This window comes from Erinaceus europaeus, chromosome 13 (genome assembly GCF_950295315.1).
Source record: "Erinaceus europaeus chromosome 13, mEriEur2.1, whole genome shotgun sequence".
NCBI classification, from domain to species: Eukaryota; Metazoa; Chordata; class Mammalia; order Eulipotyphla; family Erinaceidae; genus Erinaceus; species Erinaceus europaeus.
The window spans coordinates 53,013,407-53,034,112 of NC_080174.1; the positions used below are offsets into that span (position 1 = coordinate 53,013,407).

General features: G+C 40.9%; 1 protein-coding gene across 1 annotated transcript in view; it reads left to right on the plus strand.

Annotated features, from left to right (window-relative positions):
- AGO4 (argonaute RISC component 4) overlaps positions 1-6,572 on the plus strand; it is a 57,967-nt gene extending 51,395 nt beyond the window's left edge. The window contains exon 18 of the mRNA XM_060205874.1: positions 2,325-6,572. Coding sequence (XP_060061857.1) covers positions 2,325-2,433 — 109 coding nt within the window. The 3' untranslated portion in view covers positions 2,434-6,572. The remainder of the gene's footprint in view (positions 1-2,324) is intronic.
- The last annotated feature ends 14,134 nt before the right edge of the window (positions 6,573-20,706 follow it).

Below are 20,706 nucleotides of genomic sequence, written 5' to 3' on the forward strand. Positions count from 1 at the left end.
TCCAAGAAGTACTCAGGCTTGTTCATACGTGTATAGTGTGTCTAAAATCTGCCCAAACAAAAGAGTCTAACTGGAAGTTTCCTATAGTTTTCTCATTAAGCCAGATGCCTCTCAGTTCTGCTCAGATCCTGAGCAAGTTTAAAAAATGTCCAGCACAGTGGCCTGGACAATTACAGCCTTGTGGACTCTACTCCTTGTAAAAGGGCATGCCGACCAACTATTTGCTTTCTGTTCAGTCTGGAAGACTGCACCATAGTGAACCTGTGGAGGGGAAGCAAGTGCCAAGCCAGTCTCACACCCAAATAGAAATCTCAAGAGAATCCCTATTATATACTTATTTCCCTCCCACTTGGAAAGATACCACACCACCACAACACCATTCATGAAACTTCACCTTATATATGTGCTCCCATGTGGTGCCAGAGGCTTAAACCTGGGTCCTCACACATAGTAAATTGCACTGACCACTAGGTAAACTATAGCCTGGTCCTGAGAATCATTTTAACCTGTTAGTAAGCTACTATTAAACAGTCAATCAAGTTCTCTGCATTTATTTTCTTTTCCAAATGACCATCTGTGAAGTGTAGCAATTTCTGGGCTCTTCCCCAAATCTGAATTCAGCTGCTAAATAGTAGACATTCCACTGCAAGTCTATTTCTGTAAGAGTTGAAAATACTCTTTTATGGAAAATGCCTAATTCTGGCATTGCACCTTGCATTCTGTAATGTACATTCATTCATATAGCACATTTATTAGGTATTAACAACATGCCCAACACTGTACTAGGTACTGAAAAATTTAAGATGAGGATGACATGTTTTTTTTTTTTTTTTTGGATTTTATTTTTAGGTATGAGAGGCTATAAGGGCAGAGAACTGATAACTAGCCCAAAGCAATATAGAGGAAAGTGTAGTGGGACATTAGAGGAAAGGCTGTTAAGAGAAAATGTCGTAACTGGGTAGGTAGGATTTGGCTCTACGTTGAAGAGAAAGGATTTTCCAGGCAGAGGGAACAGTGCACACAAAGCAGAGAGAGCTAGTGGCATGTTGGGACAATAGCAAGTTTTCTTTGGCTGGAGCATATGAAAGGGCACTAACAGGCATGACGATGAAAAAGTATTATCTTCATTAAACATAAATAACTATTCCTGGGTAAAATTAATTGGATATCATTAGCAGAGAAGGTGAAATAAAAGATTATTGATATTTGAACCTCAGTGATAAGGATAATAATTTAAGCAGAGAAGTAAGAAAAATGATGATCTCAGTCCCAGGACCAGAGAAGTACTTTGTTTACTAGGTAGAGTGACTGCCTAGCCATGCGTGCAGCTCGTATTCAAGTGGTGGATGTGGTGTGGAACTATATATTGTAATCTTACAATCTTGTAACCCACTCTTAATCACAAAAGCAAACAAAACAAAAAAAACTCACATTCAAGCTCAAGCACCACACAGGAGGTGCCGTGACACCAGCGGAAGCTCCAGGGTTGTGGTGTGTTTTTCTCCCCCCACCCCCATGCCTGCCCCCAAACATTCACATACAAAACAGCCTGTGAGTGTTGAAAGTGTGCATGTGCAAGGCCCCGGCTCCTTAAACAAGTGAACAAAAAGTTTACTAAGCCCTTTATAGCACACAGTACCCTTAGGAGTTATTGTCCTAAAAGACCAAAGTTCAAAGGAATTGTTGCCTTTCCAGGGTCATACCACTAGTGAGGTAAAGACAAGAAGAAACTGATGGCATCATTTGATTTCAGTTGAATTTCTTTCAAGTGAAAAGAGAATAGAAGATTCTGTGAAGGGGGCAGGGGTGGATAGCATAATGGTTATGCAAAGAGACTGTCATGCCTGAGGACTTGAAAGTCCCAGGTTCAATTCCCCCACGCCACCATAAGCCAGAGCTGAGCAGTGCTCTGGTTAAATAAAGAAGATTCTGTGAAGTCACTTTTGTAGTGGCTCTAACTGAACTTTGGAGTTAGGAGAGATTGGGGGAGTAGGGGGTGGGGTGGGGTGGGAGTGACATTAGACTGAAGCCTAAAGGAACATAGGCATTTACCAGATGTAACAGGCAGACATTATGTAGACACTAAATAATCTGGGTCCTTGCAGACATTGTTCTACATAATTATCACAGCATTCTTTAAATAAGTTCTATTGCATTTTTAATTGGGGCAAACTGATGTTTAGAGTGGCATAACAAATTATTTAAGGAGCCACAGCTGGAGCCAAAGATCTTCAATCCTGTGCTATATTTATTTTGAAGTGTGTAGTTTGAAATGTTCTTCTGTCATTCCTTGTTTTTTTTGTTTTGTTTTATTCTCTTTATAGTGCGGAAGGCAGCCATGTGTCAGGACAGAGCAATGGCCGAGATCCTCAGGCCTTGGCTAAGGCTGTGCAGATTCACCACGATACTCAGCACACAATGTATTTCGCTTGAGAGCCTCAGAGGAAGAACTCAACCAGTTTGGCACCGCACGCAGTCTAATCTTTCAAATTCATACTGCCTATAGAGAGAACCAAGTTGACTTCAAATGCTCTTCTACCAGCAGCTTGAAATAGTCGCACTGAATCTTTACTTCACAGCACTGTCTGATGCATCAACAAAATTGAGCCATTTTTTTCTTTCTTTCTCTCTTTCTCTCTCTCTCTCTTTCTTTCTTTCTTTCTTTTTTTTTTTTTTTAAGTAGTAGGTACTCATAGGTTGTCTTTTCTGATGCACTGGACCGAATTTTTACCTCATCATGCAAAGACCGATCAACCTGAATTTTCTAAAGGTCTTTACAAGAAAAGTTTCTATGGAATATTTTGCTTGCTGTGGTGTTCACCGCATCCCTCTAGTCTTATAAAAGAAGATTATTCACTTTATCTGTCTTCATCGAGTGAAGCGTATAAATAAGTGGGAGACAAAAACCAAACAATCTACTTCTGTTCAGCGTTAACTATTTAATGATGTGGGAAAATCGACTTTTTACTGGAGATTTCTGACTTCGCCACTGTTAATGCCTTTAATGAGCATTGATTTTTGAAAGTTTTACAGAGTTTTATTAGTTTTACTACTTTACCTTATTAATCTCTCCAGACTTGTGCTGGTGCAAGTACAGGCTGCCAGGCAATTGCACTATATTTGGCTGCTGATTCAAACAGGCAGTTCTCTTACTTGGTTGACTTTTGTGAATGTGTAACACAAACAGATGTAATGCATGTCACTGTGACAGATAACACTGCCATGGTAAAAGTACTCATGTTTCCCTCTCTTGAAAAGTAGCTTTTAGAATTTTTCAAAGTTTTTAAAAGTGCCCATTTTATGCTGCTGTGTGGTTTGTTAGCTCTAAATGATTTTTAAACTTTTCTCATAGAAAGTTAACTTTGGCAATAAACATTTTTTTAAGGTCCTTCCACTTCCCTCTGACAATGAGGTTTTCTAGGTGATATTTCAGTATGATTTTATCAACTATTTCTTATAGATCACAACTAGTAGCAATTTCTGAAACTGGTCAGATATGACATATATTTCCATACTTTTTAAAAGAATTGTTATAATCTGTTTTATAGTCACAAATTGGTGTCCTGTTGTTTTGTTTTAAAATAAGCTAGAACTAAGATGCTTCCTTATTGGATTGACTTTGCCGATCCTTAAGGTTCATTAAGTAATGCTGCAACTTATAAAAATGTACCAGCATTTAAAACTCTTTTCCTCCTGGGAATTAAGGTTACCCACACAATTATTTGCGGTGCACATTTTTTTGTTTCCCCTTCAACCTGAAATGTTTTGGTGGGGTTTCCTTCCTTTTGTTAAGTTAAAACTACATAGTAGAGATTAATTTCTTTTAAAAGATTCTGGATTCTTCTCACACAGAAACAAGATTACTTTATTGTTTTAAAAAGGGGGGAGTTAATATAAAACAAACATCAGTTAAAATGTAAGGGAAGAAAGAGCTGGGGAGATAGCACGGTGGTTTACATGATAGATTTTCATACCTGAGGATCAGAAGTCCCAGGTTCAGTCCCCAGCACCAGCATACTCCAGAGCTGAACTGTGCTCTGGCAAAAATAAATAAAGAAAAGAAAAGAAAAAAAAAAAGAAAGAAAGAAGGGAAGGAAAGAGAAAAAAAAGTAAGGAAAAATGTATTTTGTATTTAGTGTAGATAATACTTTGTGAATGGACAGCAGTTACATAGTCTTGGTATCCCAGTGTATCCCGACCTGGGTTTTACTGGCTCGTAGTTCTTTATCCTGGAAACTCAGGAACAAGAGCTGAAAAGAGGAGTAAATGACCTGGAGCCGCACTCCACATGACTGAGGGAAGATGTTGGGGAGAGACAAACCCCATGTGATAAAATGAGATTTTTGTCACCTCTGAATCCAATGGTGAAGGATGTTTGTTTGAACTCATTAGCCAGTCCAAATCTCTTAAACTAGCCTTCTCAAAATCCCAGCAATATAAAGAATTGTTTCTCTTCAGTTTTTAAAACAAGCTTGTAAATACATTGAGGTTTACATTTACATGTGCTGTTGATCAGCAGCACCACCAATGTTTGCTGAGACTGGTCTCCTGAGAGTTTTATGATGTAAATGGAATCTGAATGCTCATTAAGATGAGTGCAGCAGACATCCTTAATTCTGCACAGAATGAGGTGAAAGCAAGCTCTGGAATTAAGGCACACTATAGGCAGAAGTGAAGAGATCACATCTGTAAATTTCTTGTTGTTTTTTTTTTTTTTTTTCAAGTACCTCACTTGGATAGTACAAATCAAGACATGTTGGTGAGGAACTGGCTGCTGCTGTTATTCATGCTTGTTCAGGGAGAGCACAGAAAATACCCTTCAGCAAAGCCACCCTGGACCCAAGAGGAGAACAAAATAAATGAAAGGGTTTTTTTGTTTGTTTGTTTGTTTTTTAATGAGAAGAAGGACTCACTGGAGTCCAGGACATGAAGAACTCTTGGTGACTGGCTGGCTGGCCAGCGGACACCAGACCTGCACTTGAGTGCCTCAGGCTTGCTTGATATTAATGCACAGAGCACAAAAAGAGCGTCACTTCTCACCATCCCCTGGTATGTTTGGAGCAGGGAGCAAAGTAGAGTACCTGGAAGCCCTGATTCACTTGCCTGCAGTTGGTTATAAATGGAACCTCAAACTATACAGTACAACAACCTCAGTCACTCCTAGTACACTGGAGTTGACCAGTATGGTGGTGGAGGAAAAGCCGGGAGGCCTATTTTTATACGAAAACAGAACCATGACAGGTGTTGTGCTGTCGTTTTGAATGAAATTAAAGAAATACGGACAAACTAGGATTATTGTGAAGAAAAAAAAAAGCTTGCTATGGGGTGGCTCTCTTAGAGGTTATCACTGCAGAATCAGAGTTACAGCAATACTATTGCAATCAAGTCTACATGTTTGGTTTTAATTTAATTCGGCTTGACAATTTGAATATGTAACCCCTTGGGGCTGACTGAATCGTTATGCATGTGTCAATCAATGGGAGGTATGCATTCTCTAGAAGTAGTTTTTGGCTGTTTGGTTTTATAAAATGCAGCCTGTTTAGGCATTGTCACGTGGTGTGAAAGATTTAAATGTAGCAAAGCTAAAGAGTACAATTTGGGTTTAAGGAGCTGGGACATAAAGAGAGTGGTAAAGACCCAAATGTTGAACCAATTATGTTTTGTTCTTGTTGGTAGCTGTTGAATCCTGAATGGTTTATAAAGTGAACTAGCTGACTTAAATGCAGCCAGCGGTCTGGGCAGGCAAAACATTTCGCTCTTACTGTAAATTCTATTTGCTGCTTCCAAAGGTAATGATTTACAAACAGATATGTTCTAGATAGTTTGTATTTTAGGATCTGGTGCCCGGCCTATATCACAGTTTATCTACCTGGCTCAACTACCTACCCTTCTTAAGGGAAAAGGTAATCTACTATTTAATAAGACTCACCCTAGCCTCCCTGCCCTAGAGACCCTTTGTGAATGTGCTGTAAGACTTTCTTGCTCAATAGCAAGGTAGCAGCTCTGCTTTCATTTTAAGAAAGTGGAGACTGAGGGCATTGTATCAATACTGTTTGAACTCCAAGAACTTTTCCCTATACAATTAATGGGAAAATCTTGTTATTGAATAACCATTTTCTTATCCCTTGCTATTGACTTACTCATGCTCTTTCTAGCCCTTCTATGTCTAGTGGCTGAAAAAAATGTTTGCATTTGTTCATTTGACTAATGGTGTAATTTTTGTTTTTATACTGTTAGATTTGTAATGTTTTAAAATGTATTTTATAAAACTTGGACTGGGTGTATGTCTCTAGCAATACGAGGTACTTTCTAAACTATTAAGGGAGAGGTGGTATCCCCATGTTGAGACAAAATGATGGTTGTTTAAATTTTGCAATTTTATTTTGGCTTGCAGGGATTTTTTTGTGTTTATGTGTCTACAAAAATGAATAAATCGGTATTCTTATGCCAAATATTGTCTGGTTGATTGTCTGACAAATATGGAGTATGTAACAGCAACACACTTGGTTGCTTTTTAAAAACAGTAACTTCCATTTGAGGACAAAAGAATTCTGGGAAAACTTTGTGTTTAAGCTCGGGTCTTGTTATTTTTAGATATTGTTATTTGGGAATTTTAGAGGAAATTCACAAAACATTTCACAAATAAAAATTTACCTAAGGGGAGTCGGGCTGTAGCGCAGCGGGTTAAGCGCAGGTGGCACACAGCACAAGGACCGGCATAAGGATCCCGGTTCAAACCCCGGCTCCCCACCTGCAGGGGAGTCGCTTCACAGGCGGTGAAGCAGGTCTGCAGGTGTCTGTCTTTCTCTCCTCCTCTCTGTCTTCCCCTCCTCTCTCCATTTCTCTCTGTCCTATCCAACAATGACAACAACAATAATAACTACAACAATAAAACAACAAGGGCAACAAAAGGGAATAAATAAAATAAATATTTTAAAAAAATTTACCTAAGATTTATCAGGATTCTGGGTAGTGGGAAGATCTATTTTAGTGATGCTTTATCAAAAGTCTTCAGTTACCAAGGACAGTCTGGCCACATACTTTATAAGACTAATTTCTCCCCTGGAGAAGAATTCATCTAACATGTGATTGTCCATTCTAAGGTCTTTTTAAAAATTCCCACAAGTGGGAGCTGGGTGGTAGTGCAGCGGGTTACACACAGATGGCACAAAGCACGAGGACCGGCATAAGAATCCGGGTTTGAGCCCCAACTCTCCACCTGCAGGGGAGTTGCTTCGCAAGCAGTGAAGCAGGTCTGCAGGTATTTGCCTTTCCTCCTCTCTCTCTACCCCTCCCCTCTCAATTTCTGTCAATTTCTGTCCAACAACAGCAATAAAAAAAACAATGGTAAACAACAAGGGCAATAAAAGGAGAAAAAAATGGCCTCCAGGAGCAGTGGATTCGTAGTGCAGGCAGAGTCCTAGCAATAACCCTGAAGCAAAAAAAAAAAAAAATTCCCACAAGCAGGGCCAGGAGAGTGTACACTTTATCATGTACAAGAACCCAATTTCAAATCCCCATCACCACATGGGAGCACCATGCAAATAAGTGGAACAAGCAGTGAAACATTGCTATGGTATTTCTCCTTTCTTCTCTGTCACCTTCTATCTGAAGAAACTACTAGGAGTTGTAGAATTGCATAGACAAGAAACCCTGGTAGCAAAAAAGAAAAAAAAATCCCACAAGCAAAGCTCTTTTGGTGCATGTGTCAGCAGTTTACATGATATGGCCCTTATCCTCAGGGAGTTTGTCATTTATCAGAGGACCATGTCCTGTATATAATAAATTTTGGAGCAAGGTGGTGGCTCACCCAGTAGAGTGCACACACTACCATGTTCAAGGTCCTGGTTCAAGCTCCACCTGCAGGTAAGCTTCACAAGTGACGGGGCAGTGCTGCAGGTGTCTCTCCTTTCTTCCTCTCCTTGTCTATCTCTGTCTCATCCTCTATCAAAAAAAAAATCTAACTTTATTATAGGTAATTGTTTTCTTCATTAGCATCATATACCTCTTTCTCAAAAAAAAAAAAAGATTTGTTTGTTTATAAAAATGATGGAAAGAGAACCAGATGCCGTGTGATTCCAGGAATCAAACTTGGGACCTCATATTTAAGAATACAAATTTTGTCCACTGCACCATCTCCCAAGACATGCCTCTTCTCACAATTGTCCCTTAAGCCTTTGAACTGTCCCTTTACCATGAACTCAGTACATGCAGTTATTGAGAACACAAGAAAGTAAAACTTAATTCTTGCAGCCTGGAAGGTAGTACAGTGGAGGAAGGTTAGATTCTCAAGCATAAAGTCCCATGTTTGATCTCATGTTCCAGGGTGATACTATTTCTCTTTCCTCCTCTCTCTCATAAATAAGTGAATGAATCTTTTTTTAAAAAAATCTTCAGGTGGGGGAGTCGGGCTGTAGCGCAGCGGGTTAAGCACAGGTGGCGCAAAGCACAAGCACTGGCATAAGGATCCCGGTTCCAGCCCCAACTCCCCACCTGCAGGGGAGTCGCTTCACAGGCGGTGAAGCAGGTCTGCAGGTGTCTTATCTTTCTCTCTCCCTCTCTGTCTTCCCCTCCTCTCTCCATTTCTCTCTGTTCTATCCAACAACAATGACAGCAATGATAACTACAACAATAAAACAACAAGGGCAACAAAAGGGAATAAATAAATAAATAAATAAGATATGGAAAAAAAATCTTCAGGTGGGATTGATAGCATAGTGGTTATGCAAAGAGACTCATGCCTGAAGCTCCAAATTCCCAGGTTCAATCCCCTGCACCACCATAAGGCAGAGCTGAGCAGTGCTCTGGTCTCTCCTCTACCTATAGCTCTCATTAAAATAAAATATTTTTTTTAAATCTTCAGGGTTTATTCTAATATGACATGGGCATGAAGAGTCACTGAAATTAACATTTTGTGAGTAGCTAGTCATTTTTTATTGACATCTTAAAATACCAGCAAAAGTCCCTTGAGATTGGTAATGATACCCTGATTTTAAGATAGTATATCAATACCACGCAATTACTGAGCTGCAAAGCCAGATTTTGAGACCAGGCTTGCCTAAATCTTTACCTCTGCTATTAAACATAAAATGGCGGACTAGGGAGTCGGGCGGTAGCACAGTGGGTTAAACGCACGTGGTGCAAAGCGCAAGGATCGGCAGAAGGATCCCGGTTCAAGCCCCTGGCTCCCCACCTGCAGGGGAGTCGCTTCACAGGCGGTGAAGCAGGTCTGCAGGGTCTTTCTTTCTCACCCCCTCTCTGTCTTCCCCTCCTCCATTTCTCTCTGTCCTATCCAACAACAACGACATCAATAACTACAACAATAAAAGGACAACAAGGGGAACAAAAAAGGGGATAAATAAATAAACATTTTTTTTAAATGACGGAATACTCTGAGGAACTTAGAAGGGAAAAATAAATTTTCCAATAGAGAGTTAGGGAAGACTAGTGAAATTTGGGATAGATCATGAAGTATGAGCAAGAATTTATCAAGTAGTTGAGGTAGGCGAGCCAAAGGATTCTGGATACTGTGTTCCATTGAATAAATTAGGGTAGCAACATTTTTTTTTCCTATACAAATACTTTTCCTTAGTCTTCCTTTGGGTGATAGAATCCTCATTTTAGGGGTTCTTAGGGAATCTTATTATTTTATGTGTTTTAGTTGATTCCAAATGGTCTTTATTCTATCAAAATCTTACCTCCCACTATTGGTGTCATATTCATCACCTTTCCTTAAATCAGTCACTGCCTGTTCTTGTATGTGTGGCCAGTCAATATGGAAATCACAGACTGATCAGCATCATTACTAGGCATGTGTCTCTTCTGCCTCTTTTCTCCATCTCTTGACTCTGATTTCCTCTATGTAGTTTTCTTTTTTAAAAATTTTTTATTTTTATTTTATTTTCCCCCTTTTTGTTGCCCTTGTTGTTTTATCGTTGTTGTGGTTATTACTGTAATTATTGATGATGTTGTTGTCGGGTAGGACAGAGAGAAATGGAAAGAGGAGGGGGAGACAAAAAGGGGGAGAGAAAGACAGATACCTGCAGACCTGCTTCACTGCTTGTGAAGTGACCTCCCTGCAAGTAGGGAGCCGGGGGCTTGAACCCGGATCCTTACTCTGCTCTTTGCACTTTGCGCCATGTGTTCTTAACCCACTGCGCTACCGCCCAGTCCCTTCTATGTAGTTTCATTTTCCAGAAGCTAGTAGCAATCTTTTTTTTTTTACTTATTATTATTACTGGTTTACTAATGATTAAGAAGATGTAAGATAACAGGAATATAATTCCACACAGTTCCTACCACCAGAGTTCTGGGTCACATCCCCTTCATTGGAAGCTTCCCAATTATTCTTTATCCCTCTGTGGGAATATGGGCCAAAATTCTTTTTTTTAAAAAAAATTATTTATTTATTATTGGATAGAGACAGAGAGCCATTGAGAGGGGAGGGGGAGATAGAGAAGGAGAGAGACAGGCAGATATCTGCAGCCGTGCTTCACCACTTGTGAAGCTTTCCCCCCCTGCAGGTGGGGGAGCAGGGTCTTGAACCCTAGTCCTTGTGCATGGTAATGTGAGCACTTAACCAGGTGCACCACCGCCTGCTCCCCCCAGACCAAAATTCTTTATGGGGTGCAGAAAGTGGAAGGTCTGACTTCTGTAATTGCTTCTCCACTGATCATGGACGTTTGCAGGTTGATCTATACCCCCAGCCTGTTTCTATCTTTCCCTGGTAGGGGAGGACTCTGGAGAGGTGGGGTTCTGGGACATGTTGTCTAAGTCATCTACCTGGGAAGGTCAGGATGGTGTCATGGTAGTATCTGCAACTTTGTGGCTGAAAGGCAATAAGATATAAAGCAGGACAAATTGTTCAATAAGCAGGAACAAATGAAAATTGTTGGGGGAGTCGGGCAGTAGCGCAGCAGATTAAGTGCACTTGGCTCCAAGCGCAAGGACCAGCATAAGGATCCCAGTTCAAGCCCCCGGCTCCCCACCTGCAGGGGAGTTGCTTCACAAGCGGTGAAGCAGGTCTGCAGGTGTCTATCTTTCTCTCTCCCTCTCTGTCTTCCCTTCCTCTCTCCATTTCTCTCTGTCCTATCCAACAATGATGACATCAGCAACAACAAAAAGAGTAACTACAGCAATAAAACAACAAGGGCAACAAAAGGGAATACATAAATAAATATTTTTTAAAAAGTTGTTGGGGGGGGGCTGGGTGGTGGTGTACCTGGTTGAGTGCACATGTTACAATGCAGAAGGACCTGGGTTTGAGTCTCCAGTCCCCACCAGCAAGGGGAAAGTTTTGCAAGTGGTGAAGCAGTGTTGCAGGTGTCTCTGTCTCCCTCCCTATCTCCCACTTTCCTCTCAATTTCTGGCTGTTTCTATACAATAAATAGATTAAAATAATAAAAAAGAAAAAAAGGAGAAGTTGTGGGAGATATATTCAATGGAATGCTATTATGTCATTTAAAATGGTCATATAATGTCTTTTAGGACAAAATGGATGGAATTGGCAGTGATTATGCTAAGTGAAATAGGAAGTGAAATTTAACACCATATGGTTTTTCACTCATGTATGGGAATATAAATACCTAAAACAAATGAACCTCAGTAAATAATGATCAAACTAACTATTAGACTCTGAAAAATATGGTGGTAATTATTGGAAAGAAAGGAGTTGGAGGACAGGTAAAGGGGTCTCTGGTGTAGTGGCATTTGGTAGTGGGTGTGGTGACTAGTGTATACATGTACATGCATATGAAACTATATTCACAAAAATGTTTGAATATATATTTTATCTGTTTTATTTTAATGAGAGGGAAGTGCAGAGAGAGGCCAGATCACTGTTTAGTTCTAGCTGATGGTGGTGCAGAGAACTGAACCTAGGACTTTGGAGATTCAGGCACAGAAGTCTTTTTACATAAACATTATGCTATCTCCCCTGCTCCCGAAAGCCTTACACCTTTGTAAACCAGTGCTAAATCAATAGGAAATAACCTTATAAAATATTTTTTCCTTGGAATTTGGATATGACTCACTCAGTAGAGTTCACACATTGCTCAGGTTCAAGCCTCTAGTTACCACGTAGGAGAATATGCAAAGGGAAGCGTCATGACTGGAGGAGTGGTGCTGTGGTATCTCTCCTCTCTGTGTGTGTGTCTCTCTCTTGTTCTCTGTCTCTCACCCTCTATCTAGAAAACAAATAAACAAATAAAAAAAAGTCTGCCAGAGTAGTGGAATTGTCCAAACACAGAACCCCAGTGATAACCCTGGTGGCATAAAAGAAAAAATATATATATCCCTATTTTGTATCATGAATAGCTATTGAATTTTGTCAAGTGCTTTTTCTTTATCTATTAATATGATCATGTAATATATATCCTCCAGGGTTATCGCTAGGGCTGGGTGCCTGCACTATGAACCCACCGCTCTTTTTTTTAATTTTAAAAGAAATTTATTATCTTTATTTATTGGATAGAGACAGCCAGAAATCAAGAGGGTGATAAAGAGAAAGAGAGACAGAGAGACACCTGCAGCACTACTTCACCACTCTCAAAGCTTTCCTCCTCCTGGTGGGGACCAGGGGCTCGAACCTGAGTCCTTTCACATTGTAACATGTGCGCTCAACCAGGTGCGAGAACCCACTGCTCTTAGAGACCATCTTTTTTCCACTGTTGTTGCTGCTGCTGTTGTTGGATAGGACAGAGAACAATTGAGAAAAGAGGGGAAGACAGAGGAGGAGAGAAAGACACCTGCAGACCTGCTTCGCCTCTTACTAAGTGACCACTCTGCAGGTGGGGATTGGGGGCTCAAACCAGGATTCTTGCGCGGGTCCTTGCACTTCATACTATGCGCGCTTAACCTGCTGCACCACCGCCTAGCCCCCAATCAGATAATGTTTTAAATTGCCACCAGGGTTATCACTAGGACTCAGTGCCGGTACTACTATAGCTCCCAGTGACTATGGTCCTGGGCTTTTGTTTCTAGGACTTTGTACCTACAGAATTCCATCATTCCTAGTGGATTCTTTCTTTCTTCCTTCCTTTCTTTCTTTCTTTTGTTTTTTTTTTTGTTTGTTTGTTTGTTTTTCCCAGATAGCAAGTGAGACAGAGAGGAAGAGAGATACCACAATAATGCTACCCTGCATTTGACGCTAACACTTTGCATGGTGTTCCTAATGTGGTGGTTAGGGTCTTGAACCCAGGACTTTTTTTTTTTTTTAATCTTTGTTTATGGATAGAGACAGCCAGAAATCAAGAGGGAAGGGAGAGATAGAGATAGAGATAGAGATAGAGAGAGAGAGAGAGAGAGAGAGAGAGAGAAAGAGTGGTCCGGGGTGGTCCGGGAGGTGGCGCAGAGGCTAAGGCACTAGACTCTCAAGCATGAGGTCCTGAGTTTCAGTCCCCAGCAGCACATGTACCAGAGTAATGTCTGGTTCTTTCCCTCTCTCCTCCTATCTTTCCCATTAATAACTAAATAAAATCTTTAAAAAAAAAAGAGTGGGGTTCGGGTGGTGGCACACCTGGTTGAGCACACATATTACAATATGTAAGGTCCCAGGTTCAAGACCTCAGTCCCAAGCTGCAGGGGGAAAGCTTCATAAGCAGTGAAGCAAGGCTGCAGGTGTCTCTCTGTCTCTTCCTCTCTATTTCTCCCTCCCCTCTCAATTTCTGGCTGTCTCTATCCAATAATAAATAAAGATAATTTTTTTTAAAAAAGAGTCCAGGAGGTGGTGCAGTGGGTAAAGCACTGAACTCTCAAGCGTGAGGTCCTGGGTTCAATCCCCAGCAGCACATATGCCAGTGTGATGTCTGGTTCTCTCTCTCTCTTCTCCTACTTTCTCATTAATAAATAAATAAAATCTTTAAAAATAAATAAATAAATAAAGAGAGACACCTGTCGCACTGCTTCACTACTTGCAAGGCTTTCCCCCTGCAAGTGGGGACCAGAGGCTAGAACATGGGTCCTTGAGCACTGTAACATGTGCGCTCAACCAGGTGCACCACCAACCAGCCAGCTGCCCTCCTCCACCCCCAGCCAGGTCTTTGTACATAGCGAAGTGTCTGTTCTACTAGTGAGCTATCTTCCAGCCCCTTGGGGAGAGACTTTTGATTACTCTTTAAACACCTTGACATGCTATCAGTCTGTTCAGGTTTTCTACTTCCTCTTCATTCACTCTAGTGAGGCTAAGGATGTACCCCTCTTATCCTATGGTTTTGTCAGTATTTCCTTTTTATAAATAACTATTTTTTTCCCCTTTTTGTTGCCCTTGTTGTTGTAGCCTTGTGGTTATTATTGTTGTTGTTGATGTCGTTCATTGTTGGATAGGACAGAGAGAAATGGAGACAGGAGGGAACACAGAAAGGGGAGAGAAAGACAGACACCTGCAGACCTGCTTCACCGCCTGTGAAGCGATTCCCCTGCAGGTAGGGAGCCAGGGGCTGGAACCAGGATCCTTATGCCGGTGTCTTTGCACTTCGTACCACGTGCGCTTAACCCACTGCACTACCCCTAAATAACAATTTTTTTAAAATATATATACATTTCTTCTAAGTTTTTCAATTCAGTGGTATAAAGTTGTTCATAGGAGTCTCTTGTGATCCTTTGCAAATTTGTATATCAGTAGTATTTTTTCCCCTTTATTTCTGATCCTATTTATTTTAGACCTGTGTGTTTAGAGGGAGGAGAAGGCTATATAGACAAAGGAGAGTATGTAAGAGTTTGTAAGAGTTACCACATGCAACACAGGAAGTCCAAGCAGGGAAGAATAGTAGGGAATGTCAGGAAGTTGACATCAAACCAAGAAACTTTGAGCTGAATTTTGAAATGTAAGTAGGTTTCATCAGTCAGATGGAGGAAATCTTGAGGCCTTAGGAGTTCATAAGTCATGCTCTCTTTCTTACTCCAAATCAGAAACAACTAGGAAATAGACACTGACATCAGACAGACCAAGAGCAAGAGGTTAACTTTATTGCTGATAAGACTTAGATAAGAAGTGAAGCCAAAAGGACGTATTAACATTCTCATTTATGTAGCTGGTTTGTTTCTCCTAATCACAGTAAGTCCAGGACAAACTAGGTTCTCCACAAAGGGAATAAGTCTACTTTCCAAGTTTATAGACCAGGCATTTTAGAATAATATTTAAATATAGAAAAATCCCATTTAATGTGGTCCAGGAGATGGTGCAATGGATAAGGCATTGAACTCTCAGGCATGAAGTCCTGAATTCAGTACCCGGCAGCACAAGGACCAGAGTGATGTCTGGTTCTTTCTCTCTCTCTCTCTCTCTTCTCTTCTCATTCTTCATGAATAAATAAATAAAATCTTTTAACAAAAAAGAAAAAAAAAAGAAAAATCCCATTTAAATTGCAGCAGACATGCTTAGTAATAAATTTGAAAAAAATTAAATAAAGTAAATAATAAGTGCAAGATTTGTCCATTGAAAACTATAAAACACTGCTGATATAAATTAGAAGAGATGGGGCTGCGTGGTAGCACACTGGGTTAAGCGCACATAGTACAAAGCACAAAGACCTGCTAAAAGATTACGGTTCCAGCCTGGGCTCCCCACCTGCTGGGGGGGCATGGTGCTTCGCCAGCAGTGAAGCAGGCCTGTAGGTGTCTTTTTCTCCCCCTCTCTATCTCTCCCTCTCAAGTCATCTCTGTCCTATCCAGCAACAAAAACAATAACAACAACAAAATGGAAAAAGTGATCTCCAGGAGCAGTGGATTCGTAGTGTAGGCACCAAGCCCCAGTGATAACCCTGGAGGCAAAAAAAAAGTCTAGATTCAATTTCTCTCTTTCTCTCCATCTCTCTCTGTCTTCTCTCTTCTCTCTCTCTCTCTCTCTCTTATCTTTATTTATTGGATAGAAACAGCCAGAAGTTGAGAGGGAAGGGGTGATAGAGAGGGAGAGAGACAGAGAGACACATGCAGCCTTGTTTCACCACTCGCATAGCTTTCTCCTTACAGGTGGGTTCTGGGCTCAAACTTGGGTCTTTGCACACTGAAACACGTGCGCTATCACCTAGCCCCTCAGTTCAGTCTCTGTCACCACCATAAGACAGAACTGAGCAGTGCTTTGCAAAGAGGATGTAATTTTTGTGATTGTGTTATTATGTAAGACTCTGTATTAGAACTGGAGAGATAGCTTATTGGGTAGGGCAAATGTCTTGCCAATCATGGCCCATGTTTGAGTCCCTGAACTACATGGGAGTGCTATGACTCCAGGTGCTGTGGTCTCTTTCTCTGTCAATGAAAAAGTTGACCAGGGTTGGTGGTAGGAGTGGTGTGTAGACACCTATCACAGGGAGATAAGAAACTACTCTTGTATCAACAACTAACCTGTGAACCATTACTTCCTTAATCAGATGGTTTAGATAAAAAAATTGAAACAAAGGAAGGAAGGAGGAAGAAAGAAAGAAAAAGGAAGGAAGGAAGGAAGGAAGGGAGGAAGAAAGGAAGGAAGGAAGAGGGAGGGCCCAGGTGGTGGTGCACCTGGTTAAGCATGCACATGCTACAGTGCACAAGGACCCAGGTTCAAGCCCCCAGTCCCCACCTGCAGGGGGAAAGCTTTGCGATTGGTGAAGCAGGTCTGAAGTTGTCTCTGTCTCTCTCCCTCTCTAGCTTCCCTCCTCCTCTCAATTTCTGTCTGTCTCTATCCAATAAATAAAGATAATAAAAAATTCTGAAAAAGAAACAGAGAGAGCAAGAGGGAGGGAGAGAGGGGGGAGAGAGATACAAACAAAAAGAAATAAAGGAATGAAGAAAATAAAGTCAACATGTGAACCATGAAAAGATGCATTGACAAGTCTATGGCTCTGAAAAGAAAAAGATTAGATTGTCTTACTAGCAGACTCACTCTAAAGTCAGTGTGTGTTTGTGTGTGTGTGTGTTTCTCCTCTCTCTCTCTCTCTCTCTCTCTGCTTCCTCTCATGTTTTTGGCTATGTCAAGGAAGCCCAGGTGAGAAGGAATTGTGACGGTCTCTGGTTGCTGAGGGTGGTCTCCAGCAGTCAGTCAATAACAACAAAGAGGAAGCTCTTGGTGGTACAACTATAGTGAGCTGAGTGCTGCTGACCAACACACTAGCTAAGAGGTGACTTTTTTTTCTCTCAGTTAGGTCTCCAGATGAAACTCTCGCTCCAGCCTATAATGTGGTCTCACCCTAAGTGACACTAGAGGATCCAGTTGGGCTGTGCTTGGACTCTTGACCCTCAGAGACTGTGAGATAATAAAATGTGTATTATTTTAGGCCTCTAGATTTGTGTAATCTGTTATGCAATAATAGATAGCCAATACACTATTAGATAGCAGGGCTCACTACAAAGCTACAAAAATATGACTGTAATATTAGTATAAAGATAGATAGATAGGTGTATAGAACAGAACAGAGTCCAGTAATAGATTCCAATGTCTACAGTCTGATTTTCAACTCATATGTTAGGATAAGTTAATGGAAGCAGTCTTTTCAACAATTAGATAGTCTTGTGCAAATAAAATAACTTTAAATGGATTACAGACTTAAATGTAAAAAACTTTAATGGTAACCTCTAAAAGAAAATATTAATGATCTTGAATATAGCAAAAATTTCTTTTCTTTTTTCTTTTTAAAGTTTTTTTGGTTTTTGTTTTGTTTTGCTTTGTTTTTTGCCTCCAGGGTTATTGCTGGGGCTCAGTGCCTGCACTACGAATCCACTGCTCCTGGAGGCTACTTTTCCCATTTTTTGTGACCTTTGTTTTTGTTGTTATTGTAATAATTGTTGTTGTCGGATAAGTTTTGTCTTTTATCTAGTACTCTCATAAAAATATACAATGAAAATTGGGTCAGGGAGGTGACTTGCTGGTGGAGCCCAAGTGCAAGGCTCTGGGTTCAAAGCCTGGCATCTCATGAAAACAAAAGGGGCCAGGTGGTCTCGAACACTCTTAAGCCCACACATTACCATGCTCAGGGGCCTGGGTTCAAGCCTCAGGTCCGTCCCCACCTGCAGGGGGAAAGCTTCACAAGTGATGGAGCGGTGCTGAAGGTACCTTTCTCCTTCTCTACCTCCCCTTTCCCTCTCAATTTCTCTCCAGCCTATGAAATTAGAATGAATAATTTTTTTTTAACTTACAAAGAATAAAACAAAGGCAAAAACAATATAATAAAAGTATAAATAGGGCAGGGGAGATAGCATAATGGTTATGCAAACAGACTCTCATGCCTGAGGTTCTAAAATCCCAGGTTCAATCCCCTGTACCATCATAAGCCAGAGCTGAACAGTGCTCTGGTGTTTCTCTGTGGGTCTCTCTCCCTGCATCTTTCTAAAATAAATAAATAAATAAGTTTATTTATTTATTTATACCAAAAGTTTAAATAAATTGATTTTTTTATATGTCCAGTTGCTGTGGCTCAGTGTCAGCACTATAAATTCACTGCTCCTGGTGGCCATTTTTTCCTTTTTTTTTTTAAATTCAGTAGGACAGAGAGAAATTGAGAGGGGAGGGGAGATAGAGAAAGAGAGAGGTGGCCCAGGAGGTGGCCCAGTGGATAAAGCATTGGATTCTCAATCATGAGGTCCTGAGTTCAATCCCTGGCAGCATATGTACCAGAATGATGTTTGGTCCTTTTTCTCCTCCTACCTTTCTCATTAATAAATAAATATTTAAAAAGAGAGAGAGAGATACCTGCTTCACCACTCCACATATATATATTTCATCACTCTTGAAGCATCCCTGCTGTAGGTGGGGAGCTGGTCTCGAACCCAGATCTTTGTGTAGGTCCTTGTGCTTAGGACTATGTGTGCTTAACCTGGTGTTTAACCACCCAGCCCCCTACAAAGTATCAATAGATTGAATTTCATGACAATTAAAAAATTTATTTTTTAAAAGACACTTATGAAAATGAAGAGGTAAGTCATAAAAGAAAGGAAATATTTGTCTATATCTTATAAAGAGCATGTAGCTCAAATTTCTGAAAAAATTGTTTTATAAGATAAATATGCTGATTTAAAATAAGTAATATGAACAGACACTTCACCTAAAGAAATACACACAGGGGCTGGGTAATGGTGCATCTGATTAAATGCTCAAGGACCCAGGTTTGAGTCCCCAGTCCCCACCATCAAAGGGAAAACTTTGGGACTGGTGAGGCAGTGTTATAGGTGTCTCTCTGTTTCTCTCTTCTATCAACCTCTTCCTCTCAATTTCTGGCTGTCTCTATCCAATAAATAAATAAAGATTAAAAAAAGAAGAAGAAAAGAAATACCACAAATGGCAAACACTTGAAATATGCTTATCATAAGGGGCTGGATGGTAGTGCAGTGGGTTAAGCATACATGGCGCTAAGCACAAGGACCAGCTTAAAGATCCTGCTTCGAACCCCTGGCTCCCTACCTGCAGGGAGTGTCCGCTTCATGAGTGGTGAAGCAGGTCTGCAGGTTTCTATCTTTCTCTCCCCCTCTCTGTCTTCTCCTCCTCTCTCAAGTTCTCTCTGTCCTATCCAACGACAACAACAGCAATGGCAACAACAAAAATAATAACAACGATGGGCAACAAAAGGGAAAAAATAGCCTCCAGGAGCAGTGAATTCATGCTGCATGCACTGAGCCCCAGCAATAACCCTGGAGGCAAAAAAAAAAAAAAAAAGATGCTTAACATAATATGCCATTAGGAAAGTTTAGATCAAAACCACAGTAAGATACCACTAAACTCCTAATGGAAGGACTAATTTTTTTTTTTATTTTTTAAGATTTATTTATTTATTCCGTTTTGTTGCCCTTGTTTTTTTATTGTTGTAGTTATTATTGTTGTTGTTATTGATGTCCTTGTTGTTGGCTAGAACAGAGACAAATGGAGAGAGGAGGGCAAGACAGGGAGAGAGGAAGACATCTGCAGACCTGCTTCACCGCCTGTGAAATGATGCCCCTGCAGGTGAGGAGCCGGGCTTGAACCCGGATACTTACGTAAGTCCTTGTGTTTCGTGCCACGTGCGCTTAACCCGCTGCGCTACAGCCCGACTCCCGGTTAGGTAACTTTTAAGAGTTAAGATTCAAATCTAGCACTTTTTTCTCCAGCCCCTGAGGTTTTGCCTTTGAAGTCTAGTAAGAAAAAAAAAATTTTTTTTTTTGAAGTGCTGGGGAGACAATCTAATGGTTATGCAAAAAGACTAAATACTCTGAGGTCTCAGGTTCAATCGCCAGCACCACCACCAGTCAGAGTTGAGCAGTGTTCTAGTAAAATAAAATAATAAAATAAAGGGGGTCGAGCGATAGCGCAGCGGGTTAAGCCCACGTGGCGCGAAGCCAAAGGACCGGTGTAAGGATCCGGGTTCGAGCCCACCTGCAGGGGAGTCGCTTCACAGGTGGGATCCTTACACTGGTACTTGTACTTCGGGCCATGTGCGCTTAACCTTCTGTGCTACCGCCCGGCCCCCATAAATACATTTTTAAAAGAACAAAAGTGGGTGTCAGAACCAAGGACAGCTCCTCCTGTCCTTCCCCTGCTGCCTCTCTCCTGTTTTGGACTGGGGAAGAGAGTGGCCAGACTTGGGGCGCTCAGTGCCTGCACCACAAATCCACTGCTCCTGGAGGCTATTTTTTCCCTTTTTTGTTGTCCTTGTTTTTTATCGTTGTTGTGTTTGTTATTGTTGTTATTGATGTTGTTGTTGGATAGGACAGAGAGAAATGGAAAGAGGAGGGGAAGACAGAGAATGAGAGAGAATGACACCTGCAAAC